General features: G+C 36.7%; 1 protein-coding gene across 3 annotated transcripts in view; it reads right to left on the bottom strand.

Annotated features, from left to right (window-relative positions):
- MPP7 (MAGUK p55 scaffold protein 7) overlaps nucleotides 1-18,690 on the bottom strand; it is a 148,702-nt gene that overhangs the window by 53,793 nt on the left and 76,219 nt on the right. For all 3 annotated transcript variants that reach the window (XM_071428752.1, XM_071428753.1, XM_071428754.1), the window contains exons 5-6: nucleotides 12,244-12,321; nucleotides 7,236-7,316 (exon numbers count right to left, since the gene is read on the bottom strand). In XM_071428752.1, coding sequence (XP_071284853.1) covers nucleotides 7,236-7,316; nucleotides 12,244-12,321 — 159 coding nt within the window. The remainder of the gene's footprint in view (nucleotides 1-7,235; nucleotides 7,317-12,243; nucleotides 12,322-18,690) is intronic.

Here is an 18,690-nt window from a genome sequence, read left to right as displayed (position 1 = left end):
TCAGAAATCAAGCACATCTTGTAGGTTTACAAATTAATGGCATCTGATTTTGCAAATAAGGATTATGTAGGTAACTTTTCAGTTGACATATGAATTTCATTGTACTCCAGCTCACCATATTAATAAATCTAAAGTATTTGTACAGTAAAATCTCCTCAAATATGAGCACAATTCCTACAACCAGTCCTACCAATACATCTTGCAGATCACTGATGAGAAAATAGTTAAAGATCATGGGAAATTATGCTTCCTAAACTAGTTTAGAATAGATACTGTAGATGCTGTAGTTTGTGTTACTATTTGTAACCATAAATACTTCATGAAGAGGTGAACAGACTCCCAAGACATGTGCCAAAGCAGAAAACATCGGTACATCTGGAAATACAGGTCTCTAAGGTGACAGGGCCAAAAGGTCCCCAAGTGCCTAGGACACAGTAGCAGCCCAAATGTAGCTCAGATCTTAATGGACCTGAAATTTGTATTTGAGTTCTTCAGATACAAAATCTGAACAGTTGTAGGCAAATCCCAACAATTTCCAGTGGAAAATGTTGACTTTGCAGAAAACACATAGCTCAGTGAAAAAGCCCTGATGGAAAAATCTTCAGCAGGTCTAATTACAAAGGAAATGTTGGAAAGAAGACAAAGTTTATATTAACTTCATTTTTTTTTAATTACATGCTACATGAAATGCTTCATGAACTTTTCAAAGCAAAAATGGATTTTCTTTTATATTATTATAGCTCAATATTTTCTCTCTGTGCTCTGTATGTTGAAGTTCCTGTAGAAATAAAGCCCACAGTCTCCTGGACATTAATTTACATTGCTGAGTCTCACCAGTGACTGTAAGGCAGCTTTAGAAGGCTCTGCTGATGAAGACTTAAAATGTTTGCTTTTTTAACAGAACAAGCCACACTTTGATCTGAACAGTCTATTAGGGCCACTATGCAAGCCTAGTAAGCCTCAGATGGCAAGGATGATGGTATTAGCAGTTGTTTATGAAATAAAGGGTAGAATTTACAAATTTCCCAGCAAATACAAGAAAACCAGATTGGGACAGGACAATGTTAAAGGTATGCTTCGTGTTCAAAGAAGCACTATTTCTTTTTTGATAAGAAACCTTATCAAATACAGGAATTTGATTTGAAAATGAAGAACAAAGTGTCCTGGGCTTCATTATCTGCAGTTTTAGTTTTGTTTAATGCATGGTTTTGTTCTGAAGGAAAGCCAAAGAGGTGAAATTAGATGAAAATATTGACAAATGTAAATTATTTTGTGAAACTGAAAGTCAAGTGTACCACAAATGAATTGCAAATAAAACAGCAAGCTTAAGTAGTCCTACTTGCAATTTGCTGGTGCATGCATCTTTGCCATTTGAAAGCAATTAAACCCCCACCCCCAATTAAACCCCCACCCCCCCTTAAAATAAAGAATCAGTATTTTGTATGAACAGTAACATTTCCAGTCATACAAGTACAGTTTTCCCTTCACTCTGCAAATAATCTTAAAGTTAACTTCCAAAGTTCTGTTCATTCTATGGTAATAAAAGAGAAGACAAGAAAAATAGTGCATGTCCACCTCTTGCTCCCCTTGGCTATAGGTACAGTGCCCCAAAGTGACTCAAATACTTTACATTCCTGTGCACCATGAGAGACTGAACTCATTCACAGTCCTGCCAGGTGCCCTTGTTTAGGAACCTGGTTTATGTTTCAGACTAGCAGCTGGCAAACCTTCCAGCACACGTAAACAGAATTTAAACTCCACTGAAACAGGCAGAACCACCATTGGAGCAGCTTTGTTTCCTCCAGGTCATAAAGGTATAAACATTCTTCAGAGTAGTTTTAGCACAGTGGCATTAACTTTTGAAATAATTATTGTTCTGCCCATTACACCAATGACCACAATGGATGTATTTTATATAATTAAAAACACACTTAATTTACCCTAATAGAGATTAACTTCAATGGTGAATTGCTTGTTTATGATATACATTACATATCATTTGATATGTAATGATCACAAATGTAATTGCTGTTATAAAGACAAAATTAAACGTTATTTAGATCTGAGTATGTCCCAAGCCTGTCTCAAAGGTAGTGTAATTGGGATAATATTGCTCAATGGACTATGAGATGGTTCATTCTTTAACAGTCTTTTTTGTTTAGAGCCACAGCAATAAAGTAAGTGCCTAAAATGTTAATTCCTATAGTTATTTGTTTCAGTTTTTCTAATAATTTTTAAAATAAATAACAATTATGCTCTTCTGTTATGGCACCATCCCAAAAAGAACACAGCTTTTTCCATCTTGCTAGAAAAGGAACTGAAAACTAGTTAATCAAGACAGTTTTTAATTAAATGTGGAAAAGAATTTGGAAGCTCTAAAGTCTTTCATTCTCAGCTTCATCATCTGTCATTTGTACATCTCCTTTCTTACAGTGTTCCTCACTGGACTTCTGCCCTGTTACTGACAGAGTTACTCTAGTGACCAATTCCCTTCCTCCTATTTCCATCCCTACTAACAGATAAGACCATTTCACTAACTTGCTTGTGACATGTTCATTAAATAGCCAAAATTAAATTCCTTTTTAGGTGTATTTTGTGTTAGCATCTTGAATCTCAGTCTTCCAATTAAATGTTCCAATTTACACAATTGCATGACAATGAAAAATATTTTGTCTATAGAGAATTAAAAAAAAAAAGCTCAGTGCTCTCAACAGCAATACTTCCAGATTCATAAAACCCCCAAATTTTTATACAGACACTTCTCTCAATTGCACTGATGCCTCTCTGATAGATCATAATTTTTAAATATTTTGTCATTATTTTCAGAGTTCTCTACAACTCTCCTCTTTAAAGACGTTCTTTTTTGCTATCGCATAAGTTCCGTAAATTTTGGAAAATTATAAATCACTAAAGCTGAGAACACTTATTTCTTTGTACTATTCGTATTTTGTACAAAAGCACTCACAGGAGTGTCCACTCTTAAATCAGAAATACCATTTCTTGATGTATATCTCAACTATATATTCTAGTTCTCATGTTTAAAAACAGCTTAAGAGTTTAACATGTCAAAGTTAAAATGATGGTAAATAACCAGAACTATAAATGTCTTGAAATTTACATTGTTGTGTTTGTGTGTGACGTGCATGGGCACTTTGTTTCATTGTTTTTACTAAATTGCAGTGAAATGTATACCTTGAAGACACAAAACTTATAGGTATATATATATATATTCATGGCCAGGCCAGCCTGCAGGCAGTGCTGTGTAGATCCAGTCTGAATGGTGTTTGGACCTAAGCAAGGACGTATTTGGGTGATTACCAACAGATCAGCCTTGAGTCTGCTTGCCCAGCTCTCTGCAAATGTATTGTAGATTTCTGAAAGTGCAGTTTCTGTCTGGTGAAAGGTCTGGAGGTGAAGTCACATGAGGAGTGGATGAGGTCACTATTCTTGTATTTGTGGGGTGCCCCGTGGCAGGAAGGAATGATAAATCTATGTTCTTAGAAGGCTAATTTATTATTTTATTATACTATATTATAGTAAAGAATACTAAACTAAACTGTACTAAAGAATACAGAAAGGATACTTACAGAAGACTAAAAGATAATAATGAAAACTTGTGACTCCTTCCAGAATCCTGACACAGCTTGACTGTGATTGGTCATTAAGTCAAAACAATTCACATGAAACCAATGAAACAATCACCAGTTGGATAAACAATCTCCAAATACATTCCACTCGTGAGCACAATACAGGAGAAGCAAATGAAATAAGAATTTGTTTTCTTTTTTCTCTGAGGCTTCTCAGCTTCCCAGAAGAAAATACTGGGCAAGGAGATTTTTCAGAAAATATGATGGTGACACACTATGTCAGTTCAGCCTGGAGGAGACTGAGGGTAGACTTCTTATCTTTAACAGTTTCCCCATGAGGAGAAGAGGAGGGACAGACATTGATCTCATCTCTGTGGTGACCAGGGACAGGATCTGAGGGAATGGTCTGAAGGTGTGGCAGGGGATATTTAGTTTGGATACCACAGAGTGGTTGGGCACTGGAACAGACTCCCCATGGAAGTGGTCACAGCATCAAGAGTGACAGTTGGCTGTATTTGGTCAATGCTCTCAGGCTCACGGTGTGATTCTTTGTGCAGGGCCAGGAGTTGAACTCTGATGATCCTTGTGGGTCCATTTCAACTCAGGTAATTCTACACTTCTATTTCAAAGAGCTAATTTCTGGTCTGCTTAAATATAACATAGAGTATTCAACTGGATTTAGGTTCTAGAGTATGGAAATACTATTCTGTTTCTTGATATCTTTAACAAGGTAAAGCAAGATTAAAGAATGCAAACCCTAAGTCCTTATTCAGTGCTGGAAATTAAAAATAATAAGTGTGGCTGGCCTGTGTCCACAGGGCTACACAATTATATTTTAAATCCAGAACGCAAATGAAATGTCTAACACACAGTTAAACAAATCCACTTGATTTCCCAGAGCTACGTGCTCTGTTCTACTTCCAGAGTTCTGTTTTAATCAGAAAAGATAAACCACAATCATTATTAGCTCATTTAATTGTGGTAAGTGATGCCACATTTGAGAGCAGGGAAAAAAATCCACTCTGTAACTGGATATTTCATGCAGTTTTTAGCTGACTAGAAATGCCCAATTTATTTTTTTTTCCAGAAGAAAATGCACCTGACAAAACCTTGGAATTACTTCTAGGACATTTTGAAAATCTCAGGTCTGAAAAATATAACTGCCTCAGAGAAACTACTTTCTTCTTTAGAAAACTTCTCTGTGGATGAAAATGACAAGCACCACAAACTTGTCAAAGTTTTTACTCATCAGATGCTAACACTTAGAAATATATTCAACAAAAGAATTTTGTAATACAGAATCAAAAATAATAGGAATATTTATTGAATCAGACATGATTAGGAACCTCTCCCAGCATTTCTTGGCCCATTAACCAAACCTGCAAAGTTACAAACACCTCACTAGACCTGTCCCCTTACACAATCAGACTTGTGGAGGCAGTGATGTAGTACAGTAAACTAATCCTAAGCATCCTTCACCATGCCATAAACATTAGAGCAGAGCTTTAGGAATGTGAAAGCTCTCCTGGCTCCAGCTAACATTGCAGTTATAAATCTGGTCAGGAGAGGAAAGTTTCCCCTGCAAAATAATGTACAGCCACATTAAGTCAATCCCAAATTAAGCCATATATGTTTTTAGATAAAGTCTATGGAACATCATTGGAAAAGATAGATCAGTTAGCCCAAGTAATTTCAGATGTGTAAAAAAGAGCTGTTCTAGCCATCATTTTGTCCCAGGAATCTAGAACAAAACCAAGAAACCCTCTCTAGCCATAAAACTAATAGCAGAGGGCTAGAAAAGCTTATGCAAGATATGGTATAGGCTCAGATACAACTGAAGGGACTAGGACATCTCTGGGGAGGAACTGGAAGTACTGAGGAAATGTCCTTCCTTTCCTCTTTTGGCCAAGAGAGAGCAGGGGAGATCAAGAGAAGAATCTCAACTACAACCTCTGCCTGAATGCAGCACAGTCACCTGGTCAATGTGACGGAGGAGGGAGCAGTAGTAATTTACCATCACTCTGAGCCATGTTTGCCATTACATGGCAGGGGGAGAAGACAATGGACAAGCAAAATACCTTGCATACCATCAGTTCTTACCCCTACATCACATGAACACCTGCAAGGTGCAACACAAACACCTGCAAGGCCCCTGCAGGGTAAGGAATTGTGTGCCTTGTGCAGGATTAGGCAGTCTGGCCATGCAAAGGCCTTGGTACCCTGCAGCTGGGATCTCCCCCTGCAGCCAAGAAAGACATTTGCTAAGTTAGTGCAGTTGTTCAATCACATTAACCACTCTGAAGGGAGGCACTTGTTTCCCTGAAATCCCACTAAGATTATCACATTGCCTTTCACTGCTACCAAGGAACAGACAGTGAGAGTGAGCATGTGAGGGAATGAGTGAGAGAAAGCAAGAACAGCAGAGGGAGAGACGCAGTTGTAGCAAAGGAACTGTCTTCAGGCTCAGCCCACCAAAGCTTCAGAAGTATGAAGCACACATGGACAATTATTAAGAAAATACCTACAGTGAAGCTTAGGATCTCTGCAATTTCATGCACCAACAAATCCTCTTCTAATATGCCATTGGCATTACTTACCCCTTCAAAGAAAAGACAGCTTGTTGTTTTACAAACTATGGGAAAAGCATCAGTGGAAAAATCATCTAAAAGCAGGTGTAGATGTAGGTAGCAGATCTTTACAATTTTGTAGCACTTTGAAGATACCATAGTTTCTCAGGTTTTGAGATTAGTATTTATACTTAAGATAAAAGAGCAACTGTCTTTAAAGGAGTTCTTTTCCACTCTGCAGTTTTAATTTCAACTTATCAACTGCTACATTTAACTGCCATTTCAATATGCATCTAAAGCACTAAGGTCTTCTTTCTCTTAACAATGGAAAAAATATGATCCTGTGCATCAACAATGATACATAGGGGAGGTTCTGACTGGATAGAAGGAAATAGTTTTCACTAGAAGGGTAATTAGCAATTGGAAGAGGCCACACAGAAGATTTGTAGAATGTTTGTTCCCAGACCTTTATTTTCAAGACCTGATGGGAAAAGCCCTCAGCAACCTACTGTGAACTCGGTGTTGACCCTGCTTAGAGCAGCACATTGAACCAGACAACCTCCACCCAACCTCAGTGACTCAGTGATTCTACAGTCTACTGTCAGATAAAAGGTATCAAGTTCCTTGAAAACACCACAGAGAACCCCAGGAGTTTTATGAAAGTTTTCAAAATTAGATGTTTTCAAAAACATTATCCATCATGAATTTTGTCCTGAGTACCAGGCTGCACTCTTTATGCATGATGCAGTTCAATCAATGATATGATTGATCAATGATACCTTTTACTAAAAGCACAGTTGTAACAAACTTATGAAGCACATGCATTAAAAGATAGCAAAAGAAAAAGAAATCATCTACTTTTTAAAATATCCATTGCAAATAAGTGATTCCTTCTATAAGTACAAGTAACAGCATAATAATTTACAGACAACATTTAATGTTTCTTCATCCCAGGTATTTCTGATTAACACTGCATACATTCTTAAACAGTACTTGTTAAAGCAGACAAACTCACACAGCCCAAGGAAGCTGATGCACACACCCATGCAGAATGCACTTTGCAGGTGCAACTCATCCTCACCTTGAGATTGGGTTTTGCAAGGAGTTTCAACAGTTCTCTGATCTCACTGCTCAGTGGTTTGCTCTGCAGCTCCTCAGCCAGCTGGGTGGGAGATTGAATCAACACAAAGACCATTAGCAAAGCATTGTTTTACCCAGTGCATCAGTGACATCCCAGAATCTATCTTGTTCAAGGTTACTGCTTTCCAGCATGTTCAAACAGAAGCCAGAATGAAGGAAAACACCATCAATCACAGTGCTTCTGTTTCTGGCCCTCAGTGGACCAGATTTAAGCCAGGCCTTTTGGCTCAGTTTAACACAAGTAATCATTTTTGGCAAGGGTGCAGCCAGATCACATTCTGATTTATAGCAGAGGGGGCAAATCCCAGCACTTCATTTAAGTGAATGGTCCTTTGCGTGCAGACAAAGAACTGCTTGTAAAAATGACTGGATCAAACTTTGACACTGTCTATAAAAAACAGTTTCGAATGAGGTGGTGAAATCCACACTGCTTCCAAAAACCCACAGTAGCTGTGCTATTTAGGACTGGGATAAGAAAGCAAAGTGCCCCTACAGTGCAAGCAATCTGAACCTTTTATTATGTTTACACATACACTGGAAGGAGCTTGTTAAATGTGAAGCAAGTTAATCATAATATAATTTATTACAGGTCATCAGCAATTCAAGCCTGTAAAATGCACAAACTATGTCCTAACAACAAGATCAGTAATTTATGTTTGGTTATACTACAAAATTGTGGCTTGGTGAACAATAGAGCAGCAGTCTAACTTTTAATCCCATGGCTATTTGGCTCACATCTTGGGTTTTCTTATCATGCCCTTCTCAACTAATTTGGACCCAAGAGGCATATTTTACTGCAAGATTTTAGACTCAAACTATTTTTTCAGAGGAAAGAAAAGCTAAAATGCATTTTCCAACACTGAACTTTGGTTTAAAATTCTGAAGCTACATGGTTCATAATGCAAAACGTGATTTCAGATAATCACTTGTTTTCTTTGCATTAAATCAGTATAATAAAAATGTCTCAAAGGAAGATTGGCTATTTGCAGCATGTAATTTTATTTGTCTAACCTAATTTTAAATTTGTACTTTCATTTTGTATACATTTTCAAGATAAATGGATGGATGTATATTTTCCATAATTATATATAATAGACAAATCTATTTGAAGAAGCCGTTATAGACATCAGACATGGTTTGAATACCTTTTTTTCTTTTAACCTTCAAATTAACAGAGTGTCAAAAATTGATCACCTACCACCCTACAGAGTTCTAACCATAATTCATAGCTAAGAACATCCAGCAAGTATCTCCATGCTAATATTAACAATGTTTGTGTCTTAATACCAAAAGATTAGAAAAAAAAATCTCTGTAGGAAAGGTCAGGATTAAATATTTTTAGACACAAAGCCAAATATTGAAGTAATCTGACTGCAATTGAGTCTGCATGTTGGAAAAACCCTGCAAAGCTGAAAATATTCTGTGATAGGAATGACAGCAGGTCTATGACATGGGTTACCTTTGGTTCTCTTTTCATTCTTTAGATTATGCTGCTCATCACTGGAAAATACATTTATTAAGTTGTGTTTCACTGATGGAGACAAGCAACCACTCAGCAGAATGACCATTTCAGCATTTCTCCCTCAGATTAACTGTGCACAAGTTTTAACTCCAGCAGAACTGGTATTGGCTTTGGTGGTACAAATGCAAATGCACATATATAAGGTTTAGAACAGTGAGAGAAAATACTTCAGTACTGCTTAAACAGACATTTTAATCTTACAATTTAGTAAATTTTTTTCAGAGATAATTTAAAACTTGTTTTCTTTCATGTGATTTATACTGTTTTCCAAATATTTTCATTAAGGTTTTAGGCACATTTAATACCTTGTGATAGAAGAGGAGGAAAACAAAGATTGACTGACTAAATTGTTTTTTCAGATTAGCAAACAGATACCACCTCAGCTGGTCTAGACTGGATTTTTATTTGCTATTATTGTTGTTGTTGTTGTTAAAGTGCTGATTTGAAACAGCTACCAGCAGCAGTACCTGGCATACTTGGGACACACTGACACAGAGTGATCTCCTCCTGTGCTAAAGACTGCAGGAAAATCTGTCTGAAAACCTCCTCTATGATCTCTTGAGGGAACCACAACACTTCAACAAGCTCTTTATGAAAAGCTGCCACTAAAGAGAGGGGTAGAAAAGCAAGGAAGAGGGCCAGATGTGGAGTGAGGCTGGGGAGCAAGGTCCGGTCTTGAAAGCTTCTGGAGGAAGTTCTGAAACTTCTTTTGCCAGAACAGTCTTTCTACCAACCTTGAGGCCTTATTTGCTGTATACAGCTATCCTGCCAGTGATATTGTTGTGGTTTAGGAATGGTATTCTCCAATTAGTACTCTCACTAAAACCATGCACCACTTTCCCTTCTTTATCCAACTGGAGGCACAAATGCAAGACCACAGGATGAGGTAGGAACAATTTAATGGAAATGACAATGAGATAAGACAATGTACTATACTGTATGTATGTTCTATCACTAAATAAGTAATAGCAACTTATTAATAACAAAAGTTGTAAGAAAATAAATTATTCATATGGAAAAACTCCCTGATAATAGACAATACCAGATGGCTCTCTCCACCCCCTTTTCTTGACTGGAACAAACCCTTTCTTCCTGGAAGAGAGGCCCTTTCGCGAACTCTGAACTGACATGAGGTGGTATGGAATAACCTCCATGTCCTAACCATGCCCTCTCCCAGGTAGTGCAAAAAATTACCACTGTCCTGGCTGGAACCAAAGGAGATGTTTAGAACATTTGCATAAAATCATTGAGCCCTAAGTCAGACACTGCTGCTCCAAAATAAGAGGCAAACAGAATGTGTGATAAATTCAGCCTAAAAGTCCCTGGGGGAGAGGAGAGAGAAGGTATGGCAGCTGGGAATATGAAAATGTTTAGAAAAGCCTTGTCACAATTGTTACTTCTAAAACTGCTTTAAAAAATACCACAAGAATAAAAACACACTCCTTGAACAGTTGCATTTATGACAGCAGCACCTCAGATTTGGGTTTAAAAATCAAGCAGCAAATATCTACTTACTAATAAACATATCACCTTCTTTAACTATAGAACAGTTACTATCAGTAGGAAGAGAAAACAGTAATTTAAAGGCTATTGAAATGAATGTGTGTTTAATAACACACCATGTTAACCAACATGCTCTCAAATCCCTGAAGTTGACAACCAGTCAGACAAACATGCCAAAAAATGAATAGCACTTTAAACCTGAAACTTCATGAGTTTGGGAGTTACAAAGGCCACTGCATGGAATTTTGCTTCCTCAAAATGTGCTGATAGCTACCAAAACATAGAAAATCCTGCAATGTGCTAGCTTGACTGCAGCCACCAAAGGACATCCTTACCCTATGAGACAGTGCCCATAATAGCCACAGTTCACCTACAAATAATTAATGAAGAAGCAGCAAGAGCATCTATTAAAAAGAAGCTGTACATTTGAAGTAGGTAGGTGCCTAGACACAATCATGTTCCAACATGTACACTTAAAAATATCACCATATGTGCATAATAATACATTCATAGAGTTAAAAGCCAAAACCTGTCTCAACTGAGGAGTGACAGAGTACTTTAATTTGGAGATTTCCAAAACTATACATTTTAAATGTGTCTGAACAAAGAACAAGATTGCTCAGCATTTCTAAAAGTATCAAAAACTAAGTTTTGAATCCAAAAATAAGAAATTATTTTTATTAAGAATTTTAGCCCAGAGATCCACAGCACAAATATTAGCAAGGATTATTAATATGTCAGCAAGAAGTTAATGAAGAGAATTTCAACCAGCTTTCTAATTTTCAAAATTAGTATCAACACTATTCAAAGCTATGTGAAGGTTAAAAAAATATTACTAATATATGCCTGATGTCAAGGCTAATGTATTATTATAGTTGGTATGTTACAGGATATAGCTCTCCTCCTACTGAAACATTATTAAATTACCGTGTATCCTTTTTTCAATAGTCTCAAATAAGTCTAATTTAGTTTTTTGTTAAAATGCTACCAATCTCAATTCACAACTTTTAATCATATGTAAAATTTAAAAACCAAAATCTATTAATTATATAAATAGATAGTTAAGATTTTAAAACATCTATAAAGTATGTGAAGTTTCAAACATGCTGTATTGGAAATGGATCCTAATACATATTGCCTTTTCCAAAAAGCAACCTGACATCATCAATTGCAACAAAGATTTCTGGATTTCACCTAAACCACAGTTTATTAAACATTTCTCTATTCTGGCCTACCTCAAGGTTCAGTCATAGTTTACACAGGTGTGTTCACAATTCATCTGAATCCTAGAATTAACCAAATAGCAAGAAATGGCAGGTTGGATTTTTTTCCTTGAAAATAAAAATTATAGTAACAGGAAATTAACTACTCCATCAATGCTGACCACTTTTACAATTTATTTTTTGGTTATGAAGGTAATTTGGAAGGCTCCAATATCAATAAATCACTACTGTACTTTTTCTTAAATAGTTTTGATTTTTTCCAACAAACCTCCATTCTAGGCATTTCATATGCTTCATTTCTGTAATATTATTTGTCATTTCTCGTGTTCTATCAGCAGTGCTGCTATCTCATTTGTCTTTATTTTCCCAAAGCATTCCTCTTGTCTGTGACTTTCTCAAAACACTAACAGTTGACAGGTTTTCCCCTCCCAGTAGAGTTCCAACCTGTAATTTTTATTGCTTAGTTACTAAAGCAGAACAAGAGGCTACCTAGATGCAATGTTTTTATAACATGCAAGTGAATAAAAATCAAAGTAATATCAGTAACAAGCCCAGTGATGACAGAAGCTTTGGAAACCTTTGCAGCTTCTTATGATTTCAGCTCAGAGGATTACATTCATATGTTTGCACTGTGAAGAGTTCTGCTTGCAGACAGTTTTTTAGTAGACTTGGTACCAGTGATCTCAGCAGGGGACACTTACATCATCTGCCAAGGCTGCTGCACCATGGAGTATGGGCATCGGGTTCTGTTTTTCATAATAGTGCAGTTTTTCATGAATCTGGAAGACAATAGTAGAAAGTGATAAGTTTATTTAGCAGCATAAGAAACGGTACAGAATAACCCTGTTGAGTCTCTTGACTGTCTGTAACTAAACATCCTTATAGTAACCTACAGGCAGCAATCATGTAAATGCAATTCATCATCATCCTCTGCTGAAGTGCTAAGAATATGAAATCAGATGGAAAAAATGCTCAGTATGCAGACCAACCCACAGAAAAACTAAACATTTGTGATTTTTCTCTCCTGGCTTTCTCTGTCCATATTTCTAACATATTGCTTCAAGTATCAATTACATTTTATATTGCTGCTGAAAACACAAAGCATAAAGTGTTTATCCCCAAGATGGATATAAAAACCCCTGTAAATTATGATTTATGAAGTGAAATAATAGCTTGCCACCCACATCTTGACAGACAACTTGACGGAGCGGCTGCCATCATTAAAATAATTCAGAAACAAGGGCAGAGGAGTGCTAATATTAATTCTAACACATCTGAGAGAAGGAGGTGGTCCTTCAGCAAGTTAAGGTTTTTAATGAATAATTATCAACATTAAAGATGCACTGTGCTTTGGTTCTTCCTAAAAGGGAAAGGATACACCATTATTTAAACACCGCCCTGTTCCCTCCTCCGCAAGTTATGCATTTCAAAATTTAGATTTTTTCCTGTATGAATGCTTTTAAAACCAAAGGATTTTAAGACTTCTAACAAGTTTCTTTGTAGCTATTTCAGAATAGCATATAAGACTATATTAAACATTTAATTTTATTAACCTTATTTTCTTGAAAATACATGGATATACAAATATCAATTAAAATCTAAAAAAAGAAGACAACAGTAGTCTGAACTAATGTAAATATACCCCATTCTTAGATTTTTGTGCTTTAGTTCTGCTACTCTGAAGGAGGCATGAACTCCAGATGGTTGGAGGAGTTGCAGAAGGAGCTAAATCAGGGCCTTCTGTGCTTGGTAAGGAGGGGAAAACAAGGTCTGGCAGAGGCCGTGGGGTGCAGAATTTGGCTGGGTACCCCCTCATGTCCTTGGGAAACAGGAGTCCCACAGATACCGTAGCACTCCCCAGCACACTGCTGGGAGAGGAGCAGGACAGATGCCAGACAGCACGGACAGATTTAAAGAGCAAGCAAACCACTCTTTCCACATTGAAACTGTTCAGAGTTGACCAGGTCATCTCCAGTTTGCACCAAATGTTCCCTCCAGCCTTCTCCACTTCTTCCACATTTGCTTTTCTCTGCTTACTTCTCCCCCAGCAGCACTCACTCCTCTCACTGCCTAGGACCCCCTCACTCTTTAATTTAAAGCTCATTCTTTAAGCCCATTCTTTTTAATTTACACTGAACTTTCACAAATATGTCCGTAACAAGATAATGCCATGTCAGTGACACTTGTGCTTGCTGGTTTTCCTGTTTTCTGCTGTGCTTCATAACCCTAAGTCCACATCTGTTTTTCTTCATTTAGTCTGTACATTCTTTGAAGTAAAGAGCATGTTAATACAATATGGCATAGCAAGGTCTAAGTCTTGATTGATTCCTTCATCATTTCTGCAATCTTAACAAGACTATTTCAGTATGTCATTGGTTAAAGGATGCTGAAGTTCTGACATATCATGGTTAAGCATGAAGTCACTACAGTCACTTAATTTATAAACTGTAAAATAATTTGTTCTCATCAGGAAACTACATGGAAAGCACTACTGTGCTACTGTGCTCCAGAAGATGAATCTGAATTTTGCATTGCTTATGTAGACATTGTGTACCCAGCAACTACTTAGAGTAATTTATACTGGATTTCAAAAAACTATAAGTGACCAAACAACTTCCTATTTCTAACTCACAAAGCAGAGAAACTAAACAAAACAAGGAGTTGCAGCTTCCTGAGTTTGGCAGAAGTTTGTGATTTACTTGGACCTTTAACTTGAACAACTAAAAGGCACAGTAAATCAAAAAGTCTCAAAACCATAATTTTTTGATTGCTTCAGTAACATCTTGATTTTATCCAGATTGAGCTTTTGTCAGCTCTGAGATCAGAAGCAGTTGTCTATACCCTCCCCCAGTTTCTCAAAGAAAACAGAAGTGCCACTGCTGATTAAGCTGCTTTTATCCTGGACAACCTGTACATATCTTTAACGCTGAAATTAATAAAAGGAAAAAGTCAACCAAACAAAAAAAAGTTGAGATAGCCTTGCTTAACCCATCTTTGAGAAAAATGTTACACAATTGTAAATTCATGCAACAAAAAATAGGTTTTCAAGATGGCACAGTGTAACCTGAACTTGTTATTGGCTCTATCTATAGCCTGAAATTACAGAAATGACTAAAAACAAATTTTTATTTTCCTAAGAGTGGATACTGGATTCCAGTTAAGCATTTAAGGTTCAATCATTAAGGTCATTAAGGTCAATCATTAGGGAGGAGTTCTAGAGAGTAACTGCCTAACCAAAAAAACCAAAAGCTGAACAAGTAAGCAGAAAAATTTAATTGCTACTAGAAAGTTCTAGATATTGGCTTTTTCTACATCAGGTTGAAAATTTTATTAATTTATTGTACTAGCACTGTACTAGCAGTAAATGAGTGACTCTAGAGATAAACATTTCATGGTCTGTGGTAACAGACACAGCAACTTCAGCACACTTCCATTTGAGATGCAGTACAGAATGGGTTTTTCCCTCAAATATCTGATTTCATTTGACAGTTTGCCTTCTTAGTTGAATCTATTTTTAAAATCAGATCATTAGATGACAACATCTGTCTTTCACATCTTTGTAATTTAAAGGATATACCTACGGAAATGAAAAACCACTGGTGCACCAAGATGCAATCAATGTGCAATACGGGGATTACCTTTCATATTAGTATAAAATTACCACATGCATCATAAAAACAGTTACCTCACACCTCTAACTTCTGGATCAGTAATGTATCCATAATGCATGCAGCACTTTTATATAATATATTCCTGGATGCAGTAACACAGGAAATTTAGTGTAACTCCATTGATAAAGCAAAAATTTCAGGGAGGCAAAAATGCATTTTCAGACAACTCCTTCCCTCCTTGTGTCTAAAATTGTATCTAAAACAAGATTATTTGTTCCACAATTTCCCCCATAGATCACAGCACTGCTGACTGGCCTCTAATTCTTCATGCTGTATTTTTAGGCCTTTTTTGAAGACAAGTACAGCACTTGCCTTTTCCTACTCACTGGGCACTAGGTCATCTCTGTTGTCTTTCAAGAGTGACAGAGCACATTTGCAAGCTCACCTGGTAGCCTTTGAATCTGCCAGACTTCAGGATGATGAATGACTGCATTTATGATAAACACCTTTAGAGAAACTACTGTGCACGCAGCCATATGCTTTGGCAACCTCTCCACATGCTGGCTTTCAGTTAATTATTTTCCCAAATACAAATTTTTTACATCATGCTAATACATGCACACCAAGCACTGCATTTCCAAATTTCAATTCTTATACAAATAGAACTTGAAATTTGAATACCTAGATTAAGTGACTACATTGATGAAAATGAATAATGTCAAGTAGCCAAACATAGAAATGAAAAGCAAAACAGGACAAGGTGGTGCAAATAGTTCGCCCCTTTGCAAATGTCAGTCAATGAAATTCAACTCTAACAGAAGTTAAAACCACTCTGGAACACTTTCAGAGAAGTATGAGAGAGGATTCAAAATTAGAAGCAAGAGCATTCACCTACTCAAGATAAGATGTGTCATATTTGTAGCCATGTGTTTGAGCTTCAATCTAAAGAATTCTATTTCATACAAAAGGCAACTTTAGCTTACAGTGCAATACTGGATGTCCAGTAACTCTAATGCCATGGCCTTATTTCTACTAGAAACTTAAACAATGTATGGAAAATATAGGACTGTGTTGTGCTTAAAAGTAGGAAATACAGTACATCTGTTTTAAGTTCTTCTGACATTTACATGTAAAGCCTCAATGCTGAAAATCTCTTCCCAGATGAGACCAAGTCTGTTAAAGCAAGAATTATATATTGTAAATAAAACATAAAAAGCTGCTCTGTTGAACAGATGACTAAGTTGTGCGTGGGTTTTTTTTGTTTGGTTTGTTGTTTTTTTATGACTATCTATTCTTTTCACTGTAGAGTAAGAAAATCTATGAGGTTCTGCAAAAACTGACAATCTACTCTGAAGTTACGCCCCAAGAGGGAAAAATAATCATTTGCAAATTAATACAATTTTTGGCACACATGTAAGCAAGAAAAATTGTTTCTGGATTTTCCCAGAGAGACTGAATTAAGCTTTTTATAATAAAGCAGAGTAGTGTCCTCAGCCAGGACTATTTCAAAACCCAAGAGGTGCTTTCTAAGTCAGAAAAATAAGAATCTTAAGCAAAGAGTCCTACAAAATAAGCTTAATTTCTCCTTTTAGATTTCTTAATTTCCATGTACCGTTCTAATATCATATGATTGAAAATAAAACAGGGGAGTGGGATAAGCATGTACCAAAGGTGCCAAAGAGTTAACAGAAGACAAACTTAGTCTTTTTGACAGAACAGTTGGCATAGGAAAAAAGTATATGTAAAAGTACAAAATGCAAACGCTTGTAGCCCAAAAAGCACTGGCCATCAATGAGCCATACCAGCACATAAAGGACAAGAGCTGTCACACACATCTTGTGAAAATGTTCTGCCGACCACACAAGGGTGTCACCAGCTACTCAGACATGTCAACACCTCTGGTAAGAGCTTTTTTTATGGTAATGACACCTTCCTGACAGGAGGTGCTGAAGAGGATCTTGTGAGCATGTGAGTATTTGCACTGACCATCATTCTGGGGGAGACAGCAATTCTGGACCAGAGTACTTCTCCTTTTGAGAAACATCAGAAGCTCATACCCTCTTATGAGTTGTATAAACATTCCCTTACTTGGGTTTTATTTCATGAGATGAGATATCACTCAGCATAAAGATATTGTACCTGCAAAATTCGTTTTGGCACCACATCATACACATTTCTGGGGTTTTCCTCTGGACTATCCTAGTCTTGCCTGCTGAATACACATTAGCAGCTTATGTGCTTGTTGACTTTCAGCAGAAAGGAACCCATTTCATATACTGGACTGCTGATATAAAATCAAAGCAGCAGAAGTTGAGAAGATGGGAAATTGCTTTAAAAAACACACGAGTGATCTGAACTAGAATGTCACTATGAACACAAACACAAATCATCAAGATGCGTCTAGAAGACAGGGATTGAATATATTGTTGTAGAAAGTCCATAAGAGCTGGGAGAACATCTCCTCTACTCTCTTCATTGTATTTTTCAACATATATTGACTGCAAGAGTGTCTGAAATCAAAGCACTGACAAAAGCCATGAGCTGCTGTATTTATTGGCTTAGTCCCTTCCATGGATGCATAATGGAAGACTCTTGTACGCAGAGAAGCTGTTAACTGTCCACCGAAGTTTCAGGTTCACGGACATTTGCAAAAATTTATTTAATTCCACTAGTGGCACCACTACAAAGTGGTGCTACTACAAAGAAAAAGCCACAGCAGATTAGGAGAACGAAAAAAGAAAGCAAAAGAAAAACTGTTGAGGGAGGAGTAAGTGCTAGTTTTGGCTTAATCTGCAATTCGTGTTCTGCATCTGAAATACCTGAAGCAAGAGAAATCATTCCAAGGCACTCATGACTGTAAAAGACACATTTGTGAACAGTTTCAACATTTAGACAGTGAGATTTCAAGACAGGAATTAGGGTTTTCACTAATAGTATGACCTTAACTCTGGGATTTGGACTCTTCAGTTCACTGTCTAAATTTACCAACAACTTTGAGTCAAGGTAAAATAAATAAGCAAGAACAAAAAATATAAATTATGGGCTACCATGAAAACAAGTGAAAATAACTATTAAAACCATTCAGAAATTATAATTACACACTCTCAACTCTGCTGAAAGAGAATGCATATTTTGCTTGATGTAGAATTTTAATTAAAAGATTGCTTAATTCCCTTCCTTTCTCCATCCAGAACTATACTGTATCACATGAAAGTAAGAGAAAAAGTAGCCAACTCTTTGATTTACCTTTATCACTCAGTGGTGGTCTGTAAGCCCATTTACACAGGACAAAAATGCAAAACTATTCATTTGTTCCCAAACCTTCCCATAGTCCTTATAGTTGAAGCTTTGGCACACTAAGGAACTTAAATGCATGAACAACTCTGCAGAGCTATGGCATGATGAACACAAGGTGTAGGAAAACCTAGAACACATAGAGCCTTTAAATCACATTCTAGTCATACAACTGAACTGCAGCTAGAGATAGAATACTGCTAAGAAATTAGCATTGTGTATTTTAGAAAACAGAAACAAAAT

This window comes from Agelaius tricolor, unplaced genomic scaffold, assembly GCF_023055355.1.
Source record: "Agelaius tricolor isolate 1412-34295 unplaced genomic scaffold, bAgeTri1.0.p SCAF_6, whole genome shotgun sequence".
NCBI lineage: Eukaryota > Metazoa > Chordata > Aves > Passeriformes > Icteridae > Agelaius > Agelaius tricolor.
This window is presented reverse-complemented; position numbering and strand designations above follow the sequence as displayed.